General features: G+C 40.6%; 1 protein-coding gene across 2 annotated transcripts in view; it reads left to right on the top strand.

The window, feature by feature from the left end:
• TTC27 (tetratricopeptide repeat domain 27) overlaps positions 1-3,435 on the top strand; it is an 88,878-nt gene extending 85,443 nt beyond the window's left edge. For both annotated transcript variants that reach the window (XM_077925691.1, XM_028724278.2), the window contains one exon: positions 230-3,435. In XM_077925691.1, coding sequence (XP_077781817.1) covers positions 230-352 — 123 coding nt within the window. In that variant the 3' untranslated portion in view covers positions 353-3,435. The remainder of the gene's footprint in view (positions 1-229) is intronic.
• Positions 3,436-22,414: the final 18,979 nt, after the last annotated feature.

The following is a 22,414-nucleotide window of genomic DNA, read 5'->3' as shown; positions in this document are numbered from 1 at the left end:
TGGAATTCCTGCAAAATTGGATTGTATCCTTGCACAAATCAGTAATTCTAGGTCTTGTCCAAAAAGGATGAAGCGGACAGAGCTGTCATTAATTTGTCCACAGGGTGACACTGGTGTGTTTTAACAATGTTGCAGTACTTTTTATTTTTAATCTGCATTTAGGATGATTTTATTGTCTTTGGTTAAGAAGAAACTTTCTGTTACAAATCTTTTTTTCCCTCTTCTGCAGCAACTTTTTGCAGACACAGTGAGTGGTGAAGTTTCCAGTGACCTAGCTGAAGAAGTGGCAGCTATGGAGAACTTGATAGTGGAATTGCAGGAACTTAGCAACCAGCTAAGAAATCAGACCTGAGAAAAAGAAGATCCAGTTTCCTGGAAGGAAGGAAGGGCAAAGTTGGCAAACTTCATTGGCTACAGTTTGTGCTAATGAGTTTGCAGTAAATCAGACACCCCAAGCCACTCTCTAATAAATATTTTTCCATATAACGTAGCTTCTAATTGCAGCCAGCATTGCTAGAACTGTAAAGTGTTTTTAAGGTCAGGCCTGTTCATTGTCATTTTCGGTGTTTGTGTGATTTCTGTTGGCCTGGGTTTTATAGAACAAAACTAACTGGTTTTTATTTAGAAGGCCCTTTTATTTAGGATTAGTTCTGCTCGAGTGCACCACGTAATTGGCTTCTGTCCACTGATGTGCACTTTGCAGATAGGAGAGATTAAGTCCTGTTGATGTTAGAAGGGAAAAGGGATGGGGGCACTTTGCTCTTGTTTCTAATTGAGATTGGGGGAAGGTCAGAAAGATTGAGAAAACCAAACAAAAAACCAAATGGCTCTCTTCTGTGGAATTTAAAACAAATGTAATTGTGAAGGATGTGTCAGTTGTGTTATCCTTTGGTTTTGTGGTTTTCAAAGCTTAAGCATTTGCAGAAAATGGGCAGCACTTTCCCAATAAAGCTACACAACAAAGGCAGCACAAACAATAGCTTGCATCCTAATCCCCACCATTTCCTTTTCTTTCTGGGAAATGGTGTGTTGCTTTTCTGGTTTTCTATCAGCCTTTGAGGTTCAAATGTAATGGGGCAATCCATAGTCCCACTTTCCTAAGTTTGACCAATAGCAGCTACTGGACTTGATCTGGAAATGGGTTCCAGCTTTCCTTCCTCATTAACCTAAATATGGGTGCCTACAAGAGCCACCTTTTCTAAACCTGACCAAGGCTATTTATTCTGTTTCTAGCATTGACAAGTCAGGTGCCCCAGCCCCAAGCCTTTTAACTATCCCTCTTGTTTATCACCAGGATGTTAGTATGACATATATTGCCTTTTAAAGTGGAGGTGTCAGTCTTAGTGTCATGGTTTAATTGCCATCAGCCTATACTCTATGAATTTATCAAATCCTTTGTGAAAGTTTCTAGCGTCAGTTTGTTTGAAGGACCTGGTTCTCACAATCATATCCTTACTTCATAAACTAGGATATGCATGAGGGGTGGGTGGGTGGGTTGATGCACATAGCTCCCACTGGTGTCTTGAGAGAATACAACATTCAGAGAGCAAAACACAAAAATACTCTGTTCGTTCTTTTCCTCTCCTCCCCCATCAAATCAAGTCAGCTGACTCTTACATTCTACTTTCTGTCATAAACATTTTTACAGGACACTTTCCCTTCTCCACATCCTCCCCCACCATTGTTCCCTCTGCTTGCTGCCAAAGTCATCCTGGAAAAGTTAGTAGAATTGGGAGAGAAAAGAGGGAAAGAGACACTTCCCACTTCCTTCCTCACCCCTATGTACGTTTCAAGGCTGAGATAGCTCCCTTCCCACTTTCGAAAAGGGTGCAGTAGTAGAATACAGAGCCTTTGAAGACGCTGCCACATTGGGGACAGAGTAGCCTTTGAGTGAACACATAGTTGCCTAACTCAAAAACTACCCACTTGGCCTGGTATAGTCTCTGCAAGGCCTCGATCATTTCAATGAAACACCACAAATTGAGCCTGGGGCCATTTGCATGCAAAGCACAACCTCCACCACTAAGTTTTCGTCTTTCCGCTTTTGTTTTTCACGTTCACACTTAACGTTTTTAGGTGGAAATGCAGTACATTTTGTCTACATCCAAAAAACCCCCAAGTGTGTGAGGAAGCCTGGATTGTGAGCCACGTTTGGAATTTGGAAAGCCTTTTTTCCTTTTCCTGTTGCACTATTTCCACGTCCCAGAGGAGCCATGATAGGGCATCCTGCTGTTTCCTTTTCTGCTTACAGATGAAGTGGGAGGGGATATTCACACTGCAAAAGCCGGCTGTAGAGCGTCCAGCTGCAGCATAGCAGCAGATGACCTTTCTCGTGCAACAGTTCTATAATAAGGCCTGGGTTGCAAGCATCCTTGGAATGGTGCTTTCTCCAGGAATGATAATTAACGTTCACGGATGGTGAAGTCACTCCAAGGAGAGTTCAGTGAGTCCTCTGTCATCAGTTTGTGCATCCCCCCCACTCCCATCATAACTTGGTGTAAAAAGTTGCAGGATCCACACAAGAAAAAATCAGTAACCAAAACTTTCTAGGCTGAGTCGTTTTGTACTTAAAGGGCTGTGCTGAGAAGGCTGAAAAGGGGGACCAACTCCAGTAGTATACCTCACTCCAGCGACTAATGTATGGTTTCTGACCCACTTCTTCCTCTTTCTGTTCCCAGTCTCATAAAGATCTCAACCTCATAAGTTCAACAGCTCCTATAAAGGGTCCCAAGTGGAAATAATGTAGATGGGCAGCAGGGACTGGGGATGGTGGAAGGACATTGACCTAGGGTCAGTGCACACAACCTTCCCAAGGGGATATGAACATAGAAATTTGCCTTGTAGTGAATCTGACCATGGTCTGTCTAGCTCAGTATTGCCTACCTACACTGACTGACAATAGCGCTTCAGTGTTGCAGACATGGAATCTCCTCAATCTAATTTATATCCTATACTCTTAAAATGTGTTTCGGGGAGGGGGCTTTGTTGTTGTTGTTGTTGTTTTTATTATGTATTTTGTGGTTTTATATCTTGATTCTATTCTGTGAACCACCCTGAGACCCCCCAGGTATAGGGCGGTATATAAATTCAATAAATCATCATCAATGCTACATAGGGATGCCCAGGACTGAACCTGGCGTTTAATTCCTGGAAACATCTGCTATACCACTGAACAACACTTTCTGCCAGTTTCTTGCATCTTTCTATCTGTAAAACCAAGCAGCATTAACATTTAGTTCTAGGATTTTTATTATTCAGATTTCTTTATACTCACCATCCAGAAAATGGTATATTGATTGAAGAGGAGAAGTAAAAATGTGATAATTGTAAATTCTAGGCATTTGGATCATTTCCCTACAAAAGAATTGATATCAAGATTTAATGGTTTCATCAGGGTATCTTCCAAACATTTTAAATAAAACCACCTTTTTCAAAGTTTTGGTTTCCAATATATGTGGTTCTGTGATACTGGGAAATTAACAAATCTCTGCTTTGCTGAGTAATTATAAATATCAGTGATATTTCTGTCTTCAGTTGCCAAGATCCGAATAGTGTTAAAGGAACAAATGAGAGAACAAAAAATAGGGATTAGTGGCACACACTTTGGATTCTTAGTACTTAAATAAACTGGAGTGTGTCTAGGAAAAAATTAAACTGGGGACAGGCCTAACTAATCTGGAATTCTTGTCAGTAAGATTACTCAGATTGGCTGCTGCCTGTTCCAAAGATCATTTTTAAATGCCTATGGTGACTGGAAAATATTATTTTAAAATACTGTGCTTGTGTGTTTGTAACAAAGGAAGGGCTAGTACAAAGAGGATACACTTAAACTTTTAAAGCAGTAAATCTGTTTATCCATTATGTATAGTGTTTGGATGCTATCGTCCTGTTACAAAAGCATAGCACAACATTTAATTTATTAGGAATACTTACCGGTATGTCTTTCTGACCCACTTTTCTAGTAAGGTGATCTGAATGGTTTGTAATGCGAGTGATTGTATCTTGGTAAGATGATCATAAGGTCCTTGAAACACACTTTGGGTTTTGGCCCATCTTTTGAGAACCGGTGTCATGGCATTTATACCTTTTGTTGAATGAATTGCCAGTAACACCTATCACAAAACCTGCAGTTAATGTGCCAAGGTATACATTAAACTTCAGCTACTGCAAAAGCTTTCAATCAGTACTAAATCCCTAGGGAACATTTCCCCACCCTTCTTGGCTTAGAAGGCTACTTTTGCCATAACTACTAAGAGTTTTGATGCTTTATTTTCTGATAAGGCAGGAGTGAAGGGAACACATAGCCCTCCAGGTGTTGCTAGGTCATAACTCTGGCCATTCATTCCATGCCTCTGTTTTAAGGCAATTAAATGTATTAGGCATACAGATAATTTAATGTGTGATAGGACTCGAATGATACATATGGATATATTCATGCAACACTATCCATGTACAGTCCTTGCCCAAAGTTCTCACAATCTGAAGTTTGAAAGTGAGCAAGAAAGGTTCAGGATGGGGAGTCGGCAAGGGAACAGGAATGTATGAGAGCAAATGCAGTTACATGTACTTTTTGTGGCTGGACATTGAGACAGAGCAGGGGGTTGTGAGGGCTTCATGGAACAGTAGGTTTTGAGGAGAGCTGTGAAGGAAAACAGGTGACAGTGGCACTACACAGGTGTTCTCAAACCTGGAATTCCATCCCGGGAGTGGTAAAGAATAAGATCGGCCAAGCCACCTTAAGAAAGCAGGAGAAAATGAGTGTGCTTGCTATTTACCAAGTGGTAACATTCCACAGTGCACATCCAAATACTTGGTAAGCCCAGTGGCTGTAACATCCTTCCAATTGGTGAAAATTGCCACTCCTCTATTTCTGCAAACGTGGATATGTGGTAAATTTTCTCTGTGATTACCTATAATTTGGCACACAGATTGTTCAACAATGTCTAAAACCTCCTAAAAGGACATCTGTCACAAATGGAAAAACAATGAACTCATAACGGTCCAAGCAACAGTGCTGTGAGACACAGGAAGGTTTTTCTTAAATGTTTAGAAGTGCTTATAAATAGATAGGTTTCAATCAACAAGAAGCTCATTCAGGCATGCACTCAAATATAGTAGCAGCATTCATTAGACAAACATTTCTGCTAATCCCTCGGCTATGCTAATAAAAGAGTGATCCTTCCAGACTGCAGATAGTTCAACTCCTATTATTTAAGCCTAATAACAATTGTATTAAATTTGAGCAAGAAGTTCCATTCAGCTTAAACTAACTTGAGATCTCATTAAAATGGTTGTGGAATAGGCATTTCTCTAGTTGAGAATAATTAACATGCATGTGAGATTAATGTGGGTTTTTTAAAGCTGTAGAACATTTTCTCCCCAATACCTATTCAGAATACGCTGTTTGACCCCCCCAAATTTTTTTAGTAAATAAATTGTATTTGTAGCAACATAATTACCATTGCCACTGGCTCCAGGCAGGACTTGGTGTCATACTTAGCACAAAGCCCCTGCTGAGTGCAGCATAACCACATAATACCAATCCTGAAAGAACTTCATTTCTGGGCTGAAATTAAGGTGCAGGTGTTGATCTACAAAACCCTAAGCAACTTGAGAATTAGGCAGCTAATGGAACACCCAAGCCTGTTATCAGCCTGTCTGTGTCCTTAGTTCATAGGAGAGAACCCCATCTCATTCTACTGTCAGGGGTACCTCGGGTTACATATGCTTCAGGTTACATACGCTTCAGGTTACAGACTCCACTAACCCAGAAATAGTGCTTCAGGTTAAGAACTTTGCTTCAGGATGAGAACAGAAATCATGCTCCGGCGGCATGGTGGCAGCGGGAGGCCCCATTAGCTAAAGTGGTGCTTCAGGTTAAGAACAGTTTCAGGTTAAGAACGGACCTCCGGAACGAATTAAGTACTTAACCCGAGGTACCACAGTATATTAAGTGGTGACACAAGAGGGCCTTCTTCATGGTGGTAACCCAACTCTTGAATGCCATCGTCCCAAAGTCAACTTTATTTACATTCCAGCACCAGGCTAAGCCCCACCTGCTTACCCAAACATTTTGAGTGGTTACTCAGTCATGACTGGATTTACTGCAGAATGTCTGTTCTTGCTGCTCATTGTTTTGGGATCCCCCTCTTTTATGGTTTATTATTTTAATATTAGAAATTTAACTAAGTAACCAAATGTCAAATATCCCCACAAACAGGTAGGGGTCACTCACATTACGTGCTTCCTCCACCCTTGCCAGCAGCAGCCAATTATCTGGGGATGGCAGGTTATGAGGGTGGGGGCATTGAAGCTGCAGATGAGCATCTGAATATAAATGATCTTGCACATTTCAAAGGAGAGGGGGGAAACTTGCCATAAGATGCTGGCTTCCATGGCAGTCCCTTGTTGCGTATAATATGTGGATCTGCTCCAGTACAGTTAATGTGGCTTAGAGCTGCCTTTGAAGTTGCTAACCTTCAGATGTTTGGGACTACAGCTCCCATCAGCCCCAGGCAGCATGGACAACAGGCAGACAGTATGGAAGTTGTAGTCCAAAGCATCTGGAAGACACAAGGTTAGGAAAGGCTAGACCACTGGAGACTCGTGCAGAGATAAATGAATCCTGTGGAGTACTTGCATTATTACACGTATACGCATAAGATTGTTCTCTGGCCTAGTTCTAAATATGGATATTATCTGACTTGCATTCATGTTTGTTTGTTTTTAAAGAAACTTTATTAAGAAATTGAATAATTTCTCATGAAAACTGCTTTGTATAAATGTCTCTTTAAGCTTGCTCTCATATTTAAAAAAGACCCTTTGTGGGTTTTGTAGTTTCTTGTTACCTGAATGCAATTTTCCTTGCCTGCATCATCGCAAAATATTTTCCTCGTGGCTGCTATCAGCCTCCCCCCCCCCCCTTCTTCCTGCCTTACTGTAAACTCTAGTAACCTGCAAGTCTTAGTCATCTACACCAGGCATATCCAACTCCCAAGAGACTGTGATCTACTGCCAGTATAAAAACACTGGGAGTGATCTACCAATTGCCATTGGTGCGTGGGGTGGGTGGATTGCCCAGAATTGTTGAGCTTTTTTAAGGAGAGGAGTGCCCAGAGTTGAGCTTTTGGGGGGAGGACTGCACAGAGTTTTTAAACTTTCCCCCCATAACTTTTTGTACATTATAAGGATCCTGTGATCTACTAGGATCAGCTGGGGATCTACCAGTAGATCACGATCTACTGGTTGGACATCCCTGATCTACACCATCCCTTGGCCCAAAACAAATGCAATGATCTCTGCAAAAGAATAGCAGCCAAGTTTTCTGACAGCCAGTACAGTATTAATGGTGCTAAAGTGCTTGCTTATATAAAAGGGAGTTGGAATATTTAGAGGCATCACAACTAAAACAAACAATTTAATATCATTAGCAGGGGACTCAGGGAATTAACCCTAGGATGGCTGGCATTTTCCAGATCTGCTCAAATACTATGTTTTTTCAGCCTTAATGACAGGGATGCACCCAAATGTGTTTCCTTTTGCTGCTTCGCTGTTTTTGGAGGGCTGCCTGCTTTTGACACTCCCTTACTTTCTACTCAGGTCAGTCTGACTTACTTCTCCACACATATTTTTCACCTTATTTTCCTTTAAGATAAGGGTCAAACTGTTGGCAGCTTTGTCTAGGATGGAAGGCAGCAGCTGGAGGAGTGGGAGGGGTGGTTCTTCTTCTTTTACTTGGCTTGGATTTTGCTTTTATTGCCCATCCCACAAATGAATCCACTTGCAGTGACGGTGGTCAGAAATCTCTGTAGGACCAAAAAAATGTAATTATTAAAGCTGGCCAAAACAAAATTCATAGAAAGGAAAAAGAACAAAATCAGCAAAACCTGTGGTAAACAAAAGCTGCCATCTGTAAACTCTTCGCAATCGTTGTCTGAGCTACTGCCATGTTGCAGAAGCCTGGGAAGGAAATGTGAACGGTATTCTAATCTTTTGCACCTGGACACACCGTGTTGGAATATATGTGATCCAAGTAAATGCAAATATAGGTGCAGTTTTGTTAGATCTTCTTACTATATTAATTAGAGGTTTGGGGCTTTTGAATGACAAGGCAGTGAAAAGACAGTGTGGGTGACTTGGACAATAAGGCTTTTTATGTTCCAATTACTGTAACATGAAAAAACCTGCAGAGATGCTACATTACAGCAATTTTGAAACATCAGCACATACAGTGCAAACTAGTGTATTGTAGTGGCTATAGTATGAATCCGGAAGTCCTGTGTTCATATCTTGCCTCTCAGGCGCCTAAAGGCAACATGTGTTTTTCCCTTTCACAGGCAATAAGATGATAATACTGGTCTACAATACAGGATAGTACCTATTAAAGCACTTAATGAACTCCTTTGCTAGTTTTGTGCAACAATACTACCTGCTCCTTTTGCTTGTGAATATTCAGATCAATGCTCATTTACAGTTTTTACCAGGAACACTTCTGTGAAACTGATATATAAACCAATAAAAATGGCCCAGCTACGAAGCTTTACGAACTTCAGGAGCACGGCTAAGACTTTCTTCTACCAGCAAGCATTTTAAGGTACCGGTATTTGGAGAGATTTAATTAAGTTGTTGCATGCATGGAACAAGGTCCACTCACACAATAGGACCTCCCCTGTCTCTTCCCCCATGCCCCCTAAAATCTGCTCTGGAGGGTTGGGGGGAACCCAGAAAAAGGGGAGAAGTCTCACTGCATGAGCAAACCTTGTTCCATGCACACATACTCCAATTCCTTGCACGCTACATTAAATTTCACCCAGTTTGCTTTTATGATAAATCTTTATTATTCCACTTTCTATGGATTAGTTGTACGCTGATTAGAAATGCAAATCAGTAAGTGGTCTAGAAATGTCTTAAATAAATGAATAGTATGCACTAGAAAAGATTAGTTAAAATGCTTGAGGCCCAAGAGAATGGCAGCTCTTTTAAGTATTTTTAGCTCTTAAGTTAGGCAGGTGAGGGCCTGGTAAGTGTCTGAATGTGACACTGCTGTACAGCCGTATATAAGCAACGCTTTGATCTGTTGATTTTGAACGAAATCCCAAAATGAGTGTAATATATTTTCATTTCTGAGACTATTAATAGTTTAGAACTCTTTTAACTGTTATCATTTACCAGAGTTAAAGTGTATGGGGGGAGGGAGGGAGGGAGGGAGGGAGAGAGAGAGAGAGAGAGAGAGGGAGGGAGAGAAGCCCAGCATAATGGAAAATGAAAGGGGTGTCTCCACCAATTTTACCCTTTCCATTTGGCAAACCATGTCCTTGACAAGAGTATTGCTTTTTAATTTCCTGCCTTGCTGGTTTGTGCTCATTGCCCTCCCCAATGATCTCAGTTCAGCTCTGAGAGTTGTGCTTTACTGCTGAAGAGCAAGGATTGGGATGTTGTGCATAAGTCTCTCCTAAATGTTGACCTAAGGCAACACCCCCCAGCTATGAAGTCGCAGTTTGCATACATGGCCTGGAAAACCTGTCAGCATCTGCCAGTGCTTCTGCCAGAAAAAAACCCAAAAACATTGCCAGATCAGCCCCGCTGCCCAATTTTCCCCCATTCTCTTTTTTTCCAGAACAAAAATAAAAATGAAAATTGGTACTTTGTGGTTTGCTTTAGAATGGTCTTTCTCTGAGTATACTTGTGGGATGTGAGTAGATGGAAAGGATAATTGGGAAATGGGCACATTCACTTTTCCTTCTTATATGGTAGCAGAGAATAGATGAAAAGGGCAAATCTCTCATTCCAAACCATGCAGGAGACAACAGAGCAAAACAGTTTTTCCTGCATTAGAATGCAATGTTACATCACAAAAATTGTTAGGCTCCTTTTTCCTAACTCTAACATGGCTGGTGTAGAGAGGGAGGCATCACCTGGTTCCGAATCTTAGCGTCTCCCCACTTCATGTATCCGGTGCCCACAAGGGTGGCCCCACCCTATAGTGGGGAAAACATTATTTTGTGCAATGTGAATGTAATAATTTTTGTGTGCCAGCTGGGGATTTGAATAGTTCTTCAAGTAAGTGTTACAGGATACCAAAAAACAGAAAAGCACTCTTTGGTTAACTCTTCTTCCTCTTCTGTGCATGATCTTCAAAAAGCTTTCTTCCCAGCTTCATTTACCTACCCTTTTTTACTTTCTGCATCCAGAACCCTATCCACCGATCCTAAATTTACTTCCTCAACAGTAAGCCCATTCAGAGGGCCTTAACTCCATACAAGCGTGTCCAGGATTGCAGCCTTAAAATTAACATTGAGCTCTTTTCTTGACAGTCCTTTATCTCAAGTTATTCATAAAAAATTGGCCAGATACAATCCCTTTCCAGAGAGCCCTTAAAATGGATCTATCACACCCAGCAAGCATCAGCTTGACACCTAAGTTATAGCAATATTATTTTACTCCAAGGCATCTATCCCATATTTTAAAATGTCATACCTTGACTTCAGCAGGGAAAGATTTATAGTCGCTGTTCCCAAAGGCAAACAGAAGATCCTCCCTAAGCTTCTGTTTGAAGTCTGGTGTAAACACCAAGAGTGCAATGCGAAGGGACTTGTGAAATGTATACCCCTGTCCTCCCTTCAGCTGCTAACTGAGCTCGACACTTTCAAGACAAGAACATTTGGAATGGTTTCACTTTAACTGACCTTCATACTCATATGCTGAATATTTTCTAAGATGAAACCTGAGTTTTTTTATGATGATGACATTTAGGGCACTCACAATTATTTTGTGGGGGCAGTCAGAGGAAACAACCAGTGATGAGGTAGGTGCCTGTGAAGTGCTAGATGATAGCTTCTTGCAGTAGTTTCAGGTCTCCACACTACTAAGCTTCTCAGAGGGCGTGGTACGTACAATACAGCTACCAAGACAAGCTGAGTCCCTGCATGGACGCCTCTAAAGCAAGAGTGGAGATCCTGTCACTTTCCAGATGCTGTTACACTCCAGCTCCCATCAGATGCTCCAGCCACCATGGGCAAAGGCCATGGATTATGAGAGTTGTACTCCAGCCACATCTGGAGAGTCACAGGTTTCCCATCCCTGCTCTAAAAAAGTTACAAGATCATCATGGCACTGCAGTCTAGCTCTGGTCTTTAGAGAGGGCATATTCTCAAAACAGGAGAGGGCTCCCACACAGTCCAAAGTAAGGCCCCCTCCATATTGTTAGTTCAGGTTTAGGAATCACATTACAGTGGTGCCTCCAGTTAAGTACTTAATTCGTTCCGGAGGTCCGTTCTTAACCTGAAACTGTTCTTAACCTGAAGTACCACTTTAGCTAATGGGGCCTTCTGCCACCGCACCACCGGAGCACAATTTCTGTTCTCATCCTGAAGCAAAGTTCTTAACCTGAAGCACTATTTCTGGGTTAGCAGAGTCTGTAACCTGAAGCGTATGTAACCTGAAGCGTATGTGATCTGAGGTACCACATTACTGTATTACAATTTGCTACAAAAAAAAACTTGTTTCAGAATCAAAATACTCTATACATTAATCCTTATTTCTACTGTTCATTACATCATAAGCTGTATGTTATTTACTATATTAGCAGCATTTGTCCTTTGAACTTGGTCAATTAAATGATAAGAGTATTTATCTCACTTTGTGACCAGTATTGGTTTTTCCATTACTGGTCTCCATTTTTCTAATAAAAAATTTGAAATATCACACTTCATTGCCGAATTTCAGGGCAGTTTACAAAATACAATAAAACACAGTGCGATGAAACAGGGATACAAGTCAGGGATTCTGACATCCAGATACAACGCAAGCCACTAGTGTTGGTAACGTATTGGTAATGTAGCATTGATATGTCTGGATTTGTCTGTGTTTTCTGTCTCAACCTCAGCATCAGAATGTAAAAAGAGCCTTGCTGGATCCGGCCAATGGCGCACCAAGTCCAGCATTCTGCTCTCAGAGTGGCCATCCAGGTGACTGTTGGAAACATGCAAGCAGCACTTGAGCACGATGGCATTCTGCCCACTTGTGACTCCCAGCATCCAGCATTCAGAGACATACTACCTCTGAAAGTGCAAGTAAAACACAGCCATTGCAGCTAGTAGCCTTTGATTGCCTTGTCCTCCAGTAATTTGCCTCGCCATCTTTTAATAACAACATATAAATACTAAAATATTAGATATCATATTTACACCATGGGGAAATACTGAAACTGCGTTAAGTCTCAATGATTTGCATATGCAAGGATAGGAGTGGCTGGCATGTTAATAGGTCTGGCTGCACAGTGTTCATCTCCAGGCAACTATATGTTCAAGTGTATCTTTGGGTATAGAAAACAACTGGCTTAGTTAAATATAAGGTGCACTATGTCTGCTGTATTTATCATTAATCACGAACTGTTAAAAATACTTGCACCCAACTGGGAGGATGATCAGCCTGACATAAACAGTCTCTAGCCAGGTGTAGCGTGTTCAAATTAAGACATTTTATTTACATACTACTGGGAGGAAGGGACGTGTGGAATGAAAGTTAATCAGAGGCCTCTGTATCAAATAACTGCTTATTAAAGCTATACTTTAACCTCCTTTGGTCTGTGTTACTGGGATTATTTGACCTGATTGCCTTCCTTTTTAAACAGACACTACAACTGATCAGGACAGCAACTACTGTACTTGAATCTCAGTAATTTAATTTTGTTTATTACTCTATAGAGTAATTTACTGCAGAACATACTTTCCAGATTTCCATAATATACCTGGTACAATATTTTTGGACAATCTCAGTGATTATTAATTCAGTCTGCTTCATGAGTCTTGACTGGCTAACTGGTTGCTGAATACAGAGGAGATGGGTGTTGGCTTGTTTGAAAGCAACATTTCTGACAAGAATTAAGAAGGCATGAAAAATGAAGTGTGAATTAAATTAGCTGAGAAAAGAAGAAGCCCAAGTGTGTTCTCTTCTGTGTGGGAGCAGCTCATGACTGCAATGGCTGGTGACTCCTTACGAAAGGTTGATTCAAGTAGTAAATTTGAGAGATTTATTTAATGTAGGAAAATGTGTTATCCCCTTACAGACTGGTTGTCTTCATGAGGAACATGCAGTACGACTTGACCCTATGACTAAATTACCACAAAAACTGTATGCTGGCCCACCCATGGGTTTTTCTCACACAACTTGAAATGCTTCACCATCCCCTTTGCAACACATTCATTCAATCAATCAATCAATCAATCAATCTGTGCACTGGGGGGAAAATCAATACTTTTTCAGATTAAAAACACCTCCAAAATCTTTAAGACCCAACAGTTAGAGGAGAATATAGCAGCCCTTCCTCCCTCTCATCCACAATGATCTAAAACAGCTACTTCCTAGCCACAGAAAGCCAGATAATACAGACACAAACACAGGGTCCAGGCCCAGCAGCAAACCAGGATGCCAACTTTGCCCCCATATCGACTTGGGAAACACTCTTACCAAAGCTAATAATGTCAGACACCACACTACTCACTTGCTCATTTTCCAGTGGTGCATACAGTCATATGCCAGCAATGCCCATCTGCACTGTGCATAGAACAAGCCAGCCTCCACAAAAACAATGAATGGACATGAAGAGGACATCAGAAATAGCAATATCCAGAGAACATTTTAACATACTTGGGCACTCTGTAACTGACCTTAAAATGGCCCTACAAGAACACAGATACTTCAACAGAAAACTCCAGTAGGAAACTGTTAATTGCAATTTATCAGGCAATTCAGTTATGTCACCGGTGGCTTGAATCAATATTGTTTTGTTTTTAATCACATTGCATGTGATTATTGGCTTACCAATGCCAGGTTATTTGTTTTATCACCAACGCTGCCTCACTATATGGTCACCGCACTGTTGTGTTAACTGGTCAGGGTAACTTTTTGACTTTCAGGTAAATGTTGTCATTTAATTTCCCTCTAAATTCACTTTTCCACGTGCCACACCCTACACGTGTATTTGTGCTTGCCAGTTCAGGGCTGCACAACATGCTTCAGATAAAGTGGAGTATAGACCACAAAACCTACACCATTAAAAAAAAAGTTGGTCTTTAAGTTGCCACAACTTCACCTATGTTTTGCGTGTGACATCATCATTTTATGTGTTAACCTTGTCTCTAAAATTATTCCTTTGTATTATTAATCATTCTGTTTGTTAGTTCAGCTCTCTCTTTTTTCTCTTTATTTTTTTCACGGGTTTGGTGGAACAATTTACGGTGTGTTAAAGAAGGACTCCATAGTGACCAAACATAGAAAACTGAGCTCACACTTGGATACACTGTGGTATAATAAAATACTCCAATAAGATTGGCATAGATGTTAGGTAAAATAAAAATGCAAATACTCAGAAGATCAATAACATTCCATTCTTCCTGACCCATAATTTACAAGACACTTGGGAGCCACTTACTGATGAAGATAATATACAGTGTTTGGGTATTTTCATTGAAAGCTGGCATTGGTTACACAGATAGTCTAAGACATCTTGATTACTAAAAAAAAAGGCTGAACACAGAAAACGTTTACAGTAACAAAATGGTTTGCATATCATGCTAAGTCATAGTTTGATTTAAACCATAATTTCACCATGATTATGCCTCCCACCCATTATGATGTTTCCTCCTGCCCTCATGGGTACAAGACTTATCGACTATACAGTAGTACCTCGGTTTTCGAGTGTCTCGGAAGCCAAACGTTTTGGTTTTCAAATGCTGAAAACCCAGAAGTAATTACTTCCATTTTTGAACATGCTTTGGAAGTGGAACAGCTTCCGCTGCGTGTTTTTCAATTTTTCCAACTGAACTTGCAGCCAGCCCTTTGCGCCTCAGTTTTCAAACGTTTCAGAAGTCAAACAGTCTTCAGGAATGGATTCTATTCAAGAACCGAGGTACCACTGTATTATTATTATTATCATCATCATCATCACCACCACCACCACCACCACCATTTATATTTGTCGGTTGTTTTATACAAATAAGTCTCAAAGGAATTTATCATAAGATACAAACAAATACAATTAATTTTAAGCCATAAAGTTTAAAAACAATGTACAATACATTTATAAAATGATCATCCAACCAGTCTTACCTCACTACCACTAAAATATCAGCAAAACCTAACTATCAAAGGCCTTGGTAAATAAAAATGGCTTAGCTTGGTGTCTAAAAACAAACAATGATGGCGCTAGATGTATTTCCCTGGGGACAGCATTCCACAAATGGAGAGCAGGGCCACCACTGAAGATATCTGCTGTTTTGTGGTCACCCTTTGCACCTCCCTAAAACTGAGCACATGAAGGAGGATCTCTGATTAAGACTACAAAATCCATAGACAGGTTCATATGGGGAGAGATGGCCCAGGAGTTACTGGGGTCTTGAACCATAAAATGTTTTATAGGTCAAAAACTGCTCTTAAACTGTGCTGAGAAACTAACCAGTACCCAATACAGTCAACCCCAAATTGGTATAATATTGTTATGAGTTTTGGGGGGGGGGGCAGGTTGCCATACCCCCCAAATATCTTGGGCCAGTCCTGAAGCTGGCTACTGAATAGCTATAGTTTCCAAAGGCAGCCCCATGTATAACACATTACAGTAATCTAACCTAATATGTCATAATGTTAGGTTCAATATCCAGGTATCTGGTTCAATAGATCTGTTAAGATCTTTGCACATTTGTCCTATTTAAAATTATTTATCAAGGTGCATCTCGTTTGTTCTCTAAATCAAGCACTAAAGCTTCCACAGTCTTCAATGCAAGGATTTTCTTTTACGAACAAAATGGACAATAGCATCTCACTATATATTTTATGCTGATTTCACTACAAAAGGGGTATTTCTTAGAATATTTGAATGCTAAGCAGCAGTTCTACTAAGAATCAGAGCTTGGCTGTACTGACCAATAATTCCAATAGTCACCACACCCATGTCATCTAAGTTAATTAAAAACAGAAGTGTTTTAAAAAGTAGTATCACTGGATTTTGTGGGTTTCTGATTTAGCCTCTGCAAAAGTGAATGAAGTGATTTATTTCATACTGGCTGTGTATAGTTGTTTGATTGATGGGTAGCCCAATTCACAACCCAGTTCACCTGAAGCATTTGGATTTCAGCCAATTCAGTCCCTTTGGCTTCAACAGATCGTTTTAAATGAAAAGCCTTTGGGTTACTCAGGTTGTGGATTTGTCCGTAAAAAATAAAATAAAAATGATGTATACTGTACTTGTCTTGTCAAGCAATTTATTTACAGAAGTGCTGCCCAGCATATATATTTGGTATCAGTATTTATTTAAAATTTTTGAAATACACCTTTTGTGGTGCAGGTTTTAACAAACTTCAGAAATCTTTCCAAGAATTTAATGTAAGTGTTGAGAGGTCTAGGTTTCTGTCCTGCTAGCTTAATGCCACAAGCCTCATTTCTGATATTTTGCACCCTGGTTCTCCAGCCAGGGATATGACATTAAGCTGGAACAATACTGATGGGTTGCAAAATCACATCTACCTGTTACTCCTAGAGGATTAATGAAAACATAGAAGTAGACAACAAAATAGAAACATTGAAATTGTTACGGCTGTTAAAGCTCTGCACAATTTGGGACCATGATACCTTCTCTAATATGACCCGGCCTGACCAAAGTTAATCAACAGGTGCTCTCCTGTGTGGCCCTATTTCACATCTGACTGGAATGAGGGATGGAGAGCGCCACTCTTCCCAAGACATTTTGGCACCTGAAGTGAAGTGGTGCCCACCCCCTGAGTCAAGAAAGAAGGGGAGAGTGAAGATCTACATCAGAAACAAGTGGGGAAGAATCCAATCAATCTTACCCAATAGTTGAAGTGGGAATCAATGGCCATTGGGGGAAGAAGGGGCCCGCTCTGTATCACACTAGGTCGGGGGTCGACAAGGCTGGGCTCTGAGGTGTAGAGAGCAGCAGGAGTGGCACTCTAGGAGGCTGAGACAGGCAAGGGCCCGCAGCCCAGCTCTTTAGTTGGCCAGGCGGGGCTCATTAGCTCTGGGAGGAGGGGTGTGATTGCTCAGCTGGAGTAGACTTGGAGCAGGTGAGGGTCACCTGCCTCATCAAGCCCAGATGCTGCAATCAGCAAAGTACAAAAGGGAAGCAGAGCTGAGGGGCTGTGTTTGCTCACTGTCAATGGAACTTGGTTTGGATGCTGCTGGACCTCTATGGGACTGCGCTTTGGGTTTGACTCTGGATGGTATCCTGACTGCAGGACTTCAGACCTAGCTACCTGGATTGACCTTGGATTGTGTTTCCCGACCTTTGCACTTTGCTTGTGTGGCTTCACCCCTGGACTTTGGACTCGACATACCAACTTGCAGCCAGGTAGGCCAGGGGTTCAGGACACCAAATCAGCGGAGATGTCTCATTTGGAAGCAGATTTGCAAATGGAACTAGAGAATGAAGATTTGCTAAAATAAAATAAGCAGACTATCCAAGCCTTTTTATTGTATACCCTATAGAAGAATTACCCTATAAAATTATTCTGTATTTTTATATATTCTTTCCCCTTCCCTTGAGGTGGTTATTTTTGGCAGAGAAAATAGCAGGAAGGGGAAGGGTTAAGTATCCCCTTTCTCACACCATTCTTCCACTTAAACTGGGAGTCTCCAAGGGCTGCATTTCATTTTAAAAATACTGTCTGGTTTGACCCTGATTTTTTAAGGTTCTGGTGTGCATTTTACTTTTGTTGTTTTATGTTTTGCATTATTTTCTCCATGTCATGGTCTGCATTTCATTGACTTTTGTAAAACATTCTGCATTTTAATTCATAAATATAAAAGCTAAGTATAGAGTCTAAGCTTACTAAGCTTACGGAGTTTTGTTTAGAGTCGTCTGCTTCTTTGTGACCATCAAAAGACATTTCCTTGCTTGAAATAATTTAAATTGTGCTAACTGCGTTCCTAAACTTTGTGCTTAACGGTAATTTATTGCCATTTGATTTAGCTTTATGGTAGACTTCTGGCAGAAGCAGTGATAGCAGCTGGAAGACTGCTCTCCCCCTTCCCCCATAAACTGGCATTTGACAATAATGAGATTTATTTTAAAAAACTGCATTGTGCATTTTGATCTAACTTTTCCTTTTAGAAAACCTTTTGAATCTGACTGTCCAAGAGAATCTCTAAATACAAACCAAAAGTTCTGACATCTTTATCTCTTATGCAACTAGAGCACAGAAATAACTGAGGTATAAATAAAGATGTTTTGACAGGGATTATTGATCTAAAGAGAGACTAAACTGGAAAATGTGTTTATTAAGTCGTTATTTTTTGCCATGTTGATATATGACACTGTCAAAGCCTAGGTCAGATAGAATGGCCTCTCAAGTTATCCAACCATGGCACCACATTTTGTGTAATCCACATGCTCTGTAGTCATAAGGGAAGAGTTGATTACAACTTAATTTTTTGGTTTTTTTTGGTCTTTATTTATTGCTATTAAATCATAAATCCCAAAGTAACAGTGGGTGTGTCAACAATGATCATTTGCTATACACCTGCTGTAGCTCTGTGATGTTTCTTCAACTATATTTCTGCCCAAATGCAGGCATGATAATATGGTTTTGATTAAAAGTCTATTCAGCTCAACTGTTGAATCGGTAACTTCCCCTTACTGCTCTTCCTCTTCTTAATACTCAGCTCTGGATGTTTTATTTACTTTCGTTTAAAATGATAACGAAAATGTACTCACAATCGATGTTCTTCAACCTTGGGTCCTTAGATGTTGTTGCACTACAACTACCATTACGTATCCCAACGACATCTGGGAACCCAAGGTTGATGAACATTGTTAAATTACCACAGTGATCTCTCGAAATCTTCAATTTCAGTCAATTCTTCCTTCCAGAGAAAAAGCCTGTGTCTGGCTACTATCCTTTGTTCTTACATAACTGTAGGAAACTAGATTCATACGCTGTAACAGAGAGACTGTGCTCTCTGACAAGGAATAATGACATCTGCTAGAAATAAAATAGAGTGCATTGGATGCTATTCAGTTCTGAAAATCTATCTGGAGAGCTGCTGAAATCCATAGCTTAGTTGCATGTGCTTCAGATGCTTATTTACTCCATTTCTCTACCATTCTTCCTCCAGTGAGATCAGAGTGGCAAGGTTGATCTCCCCTTCCAGTTTTATCCTCACAAGAACCCTGTGAATAGGCTTGGCTTTGACAGGTCAGGCCTGTGGAGTATTGGAGCGGGGTGGGGGGGGGGGCAGAAGGGAATGGGCAAGGCCTGGTTTGGAGGGGGGAGCTGGGAACTACCACGCAGCATCAAAAAAAGTGCAGGGGAAAAATCATGAGGGTCAAATAATGAACGCTGTTATGCCCAATCAGAAACAGCCGCTGCCACAGCCAATTGAAAAACAGAACAATCGCTGAAAACAATCACCAGCTTCCAGCAAGGGGGGGGGGGGGAGTTCCAGGTTTAAGCAGTGGATGCATACAGTAGTATGGGGAGGAGTGGGAGCACAAATGGAAAAAACAACAAAACAACAGTGCGGATGGGCCGATGGCGCATGTGCCACCAGTGAGGCCTCGATGTGCCCTAGGTTCGCCACTGATGCCCTAAGTTTTACTCAGGTTGGCACCCCTGGTACTAGACCAGTCTTTTATCACTGTACATGCTGGCTCATTTACTTAAGCATGATTTCCATGTTTACTCTTAGCTATACCCTGCTTTTCTGTAAACTGCTTAAGGAGCTTTAAAAGGTAAAGGTAAAGGTACCCCTGCCGGTACGGGCCAGTCTTGGCAGACTCTAGGGTTGTGCACTCATCTCACTCTAGAGGCCGGGAGCCAGCGCCGTCTGAAGACACTTCCGGGTCATGTGGCCAGCGTGACAAGCTGCATCTGGCGAACCAGCACCAGAGCAGCACACGGAAACGCCGTTTACCTTCCCGCTATAAAGCGGTACCTATTTATCTACTTGCGCTTAAGGGTGCTTTCGAACTGCTAGGTGGGCAGGATTAAGGAGCTTTAAAGTGCATTTAAAACTATAAAATAAAAATGGAATGAAATTTTAACATTAGCAAAAATTTCAACAGCTGTTGAAAATAAATTCCTTAAACAGCTGCTCTAAGACTGCAGAATTTTTTTTGAAGAAAAGTCTGGTTCTGGTTGCATGCTGAAAAATCAGTGAAGGACCTCTTTGGGGGAGGTATTTAACAATCTAAGTGCTATAGATGAACAGTCCTGTCATAAATCCCCACTCCCCTGTAATGAGACAGGACTGTTAAAGGAAGCAATTTGGTACGTGATACTTAAATATTCTTAAAAAATTATTTGAATTATTGTTCCCCAGTTTTATTCTACAGGGTAGAATGGGTAAATGTTTTGTTTTGTTTTGTTTTAACCACCCATTATTGACTTCTTCTTTTTCGTATTTGCTGGTAGAAAAAGTCATCACCCAAAGCCTGTGCAAAATCTATCAGCTTGGTGCTGTTATTTTTAACGTCCATTGACAAAAGGTCACATAATCCTCCTTGAAGCTAAGATGGTCAGAGCAGATGCTCAAAACTTTAAAAAGGAAAAAGGTGGGTGGGTTGGGAGGCAACTATCAGGACAATTTTGGGCAGCATGCTTTTCTAGAATTAGCAATGTGTCCTTTAGAATCTTCCATAACCTGGAATAGCTGTGAGTGGTTTTCTTTGGATGCCAAGTGACAGCCAGTGATGGGTAAATCAGCCATGCCTCTCACTTTGGTTTCCAGCATTTTGTAGCATATTCTTACACGCCACCCTAATCTCTGAGTGGTCCGAGTTTCTAGGGGTTTAGGCACTTACCAAGGGTTCATATTTCCTTTGGAGAGACTATGGTGTCTTTATGCTCTGTGTGCAATAGACAACATTGCATACAAAAATGTATTTATTAGGTGAAATTCTCCATGAAAATGCTGGAGAATTTTCAGGGAGGCTTCTAGACTTCTTTTTAAAAAAAAAATACAAACAAAAATCACTAATTACTCTGCATTAATTTATTTGGTGCATTTAAATCCCACCTTTCTTCCCTCATAGATACTGTCTGGTTCCCAGGCAGTTTCTCATCCAAGCCTTGACCAGACCCAAACCTGACCCAAATCAGGTCCTCTCAGACCACGCCGTAGGGCCATTAATATGAATTTTACTTTGCAATTGTGATCAATTATGATTATTTATTTATTTACTTATCCCAACTTTTCCCTGACAGGGACTCAATGCCCCTTACACCTAAAATGGAACCAGCTAAAAACATAGGGAAAGAAGTGCAATTATTTAAAAAAAAAAACAATTAAACATTATGTTTTACAGATCTATGCTTTAATTACAGATACTGATAAATCAATAATACAAATCCTATAACTAAAATATTATTACCTAAGAACTGCTTTGAGGATCAGGCAAATATCCATGTAGCCCAAGTGTCTTTGAGAACCTAATAAGCATTCCATGAAGGTTGAGTGATTATGAGAACAAGACCTCACAATGGGACAAGACCTCCCTGTGGTTCCTTACAAATATTAATTTTTGGGAAGGGTAAATGGGTGAAGTCATTCTCCATCAAGGACTCGCCATCATTGCTGTTCTCTCCTCTTCTTCCCCCTCCACCTCGTACTCGTACTAATCTTCAAGGTTGTTGCTTAAATCTGATTTTCCATCTGGATAAGGTGACTATGAAACATCATGGCCAGTGATCTGTGACTGTAACATCCCTAAAAAGAGACACATTTCCACACCCCAGCTTGAACCCCTTTTTATTTTTAAGGAGGGGTTCTGCCTTTTTTAAATTTCTCACAAGGCAATAACTAACTAAATATATTTTGCCTTCCTAGGACAAAGCATATGGGGAAAAGCTGCTCACAAAGTAAAGAATAATATATGTATTATCACAAATTTAAAGTACAATAATTTACAATAAAACAGCAGACCAACATCAGAAATAAAACTGCATTAAAAAAAGACTTTTCAGCAAACAGTTTATAAATACATAATTGCAAGCTCTAAGTGGAAAATGTCAACAGGAACAAAATGGTCTTAAGAACCAATTTAAAAATAGTCAAATAGGAGGCTGGCTAGCTGAACCTCTCCTGAGAGACTTTTCTATAATATAGGCATCACAACAGAGAAGGTTGTTGCTGTTTTCCATACTAACTACACTTCTCAAGGCTAGTCAGACATTTCACAAGATTGTGACCTTTCAATTCCACAGACTAGAGTCACCTGGACTAGAAGTCACCTTTTTCTTCAACACTGGTGTGACAGACATCAATCAACCTCTTGTCAGTGCACTATGCCAATCATTTGGGGTTCCTTTTTCAGTCAGCCTAAAGTCTTCCCGAATCTTCTTTCTCAGTTCAGCTCATCTGTTGGCGATTTCCCATGTGGGAATAAACACCTCACCCATTCCAG

The sequence above is a fragment of the Podarcis muralis genome, chromosome 3 (assembly GCF_964188315.1).
Source record: "Podarcis muralis chromosome 3, rPodMur119.hap1.1, whole genome shotgun sequence".
NCBI classification, from domain to species: domain Eukaryota; kingdom Metazoa; phylum Chordata; class Lepidosauria; order Squamata; family Lacertidae; genus Podarcis; species Podarcis muralis.
Note: the sequence above shows the minus strand (reverse complement) of the source record. Positions and strands in the feature narration are given on the sequence as shown.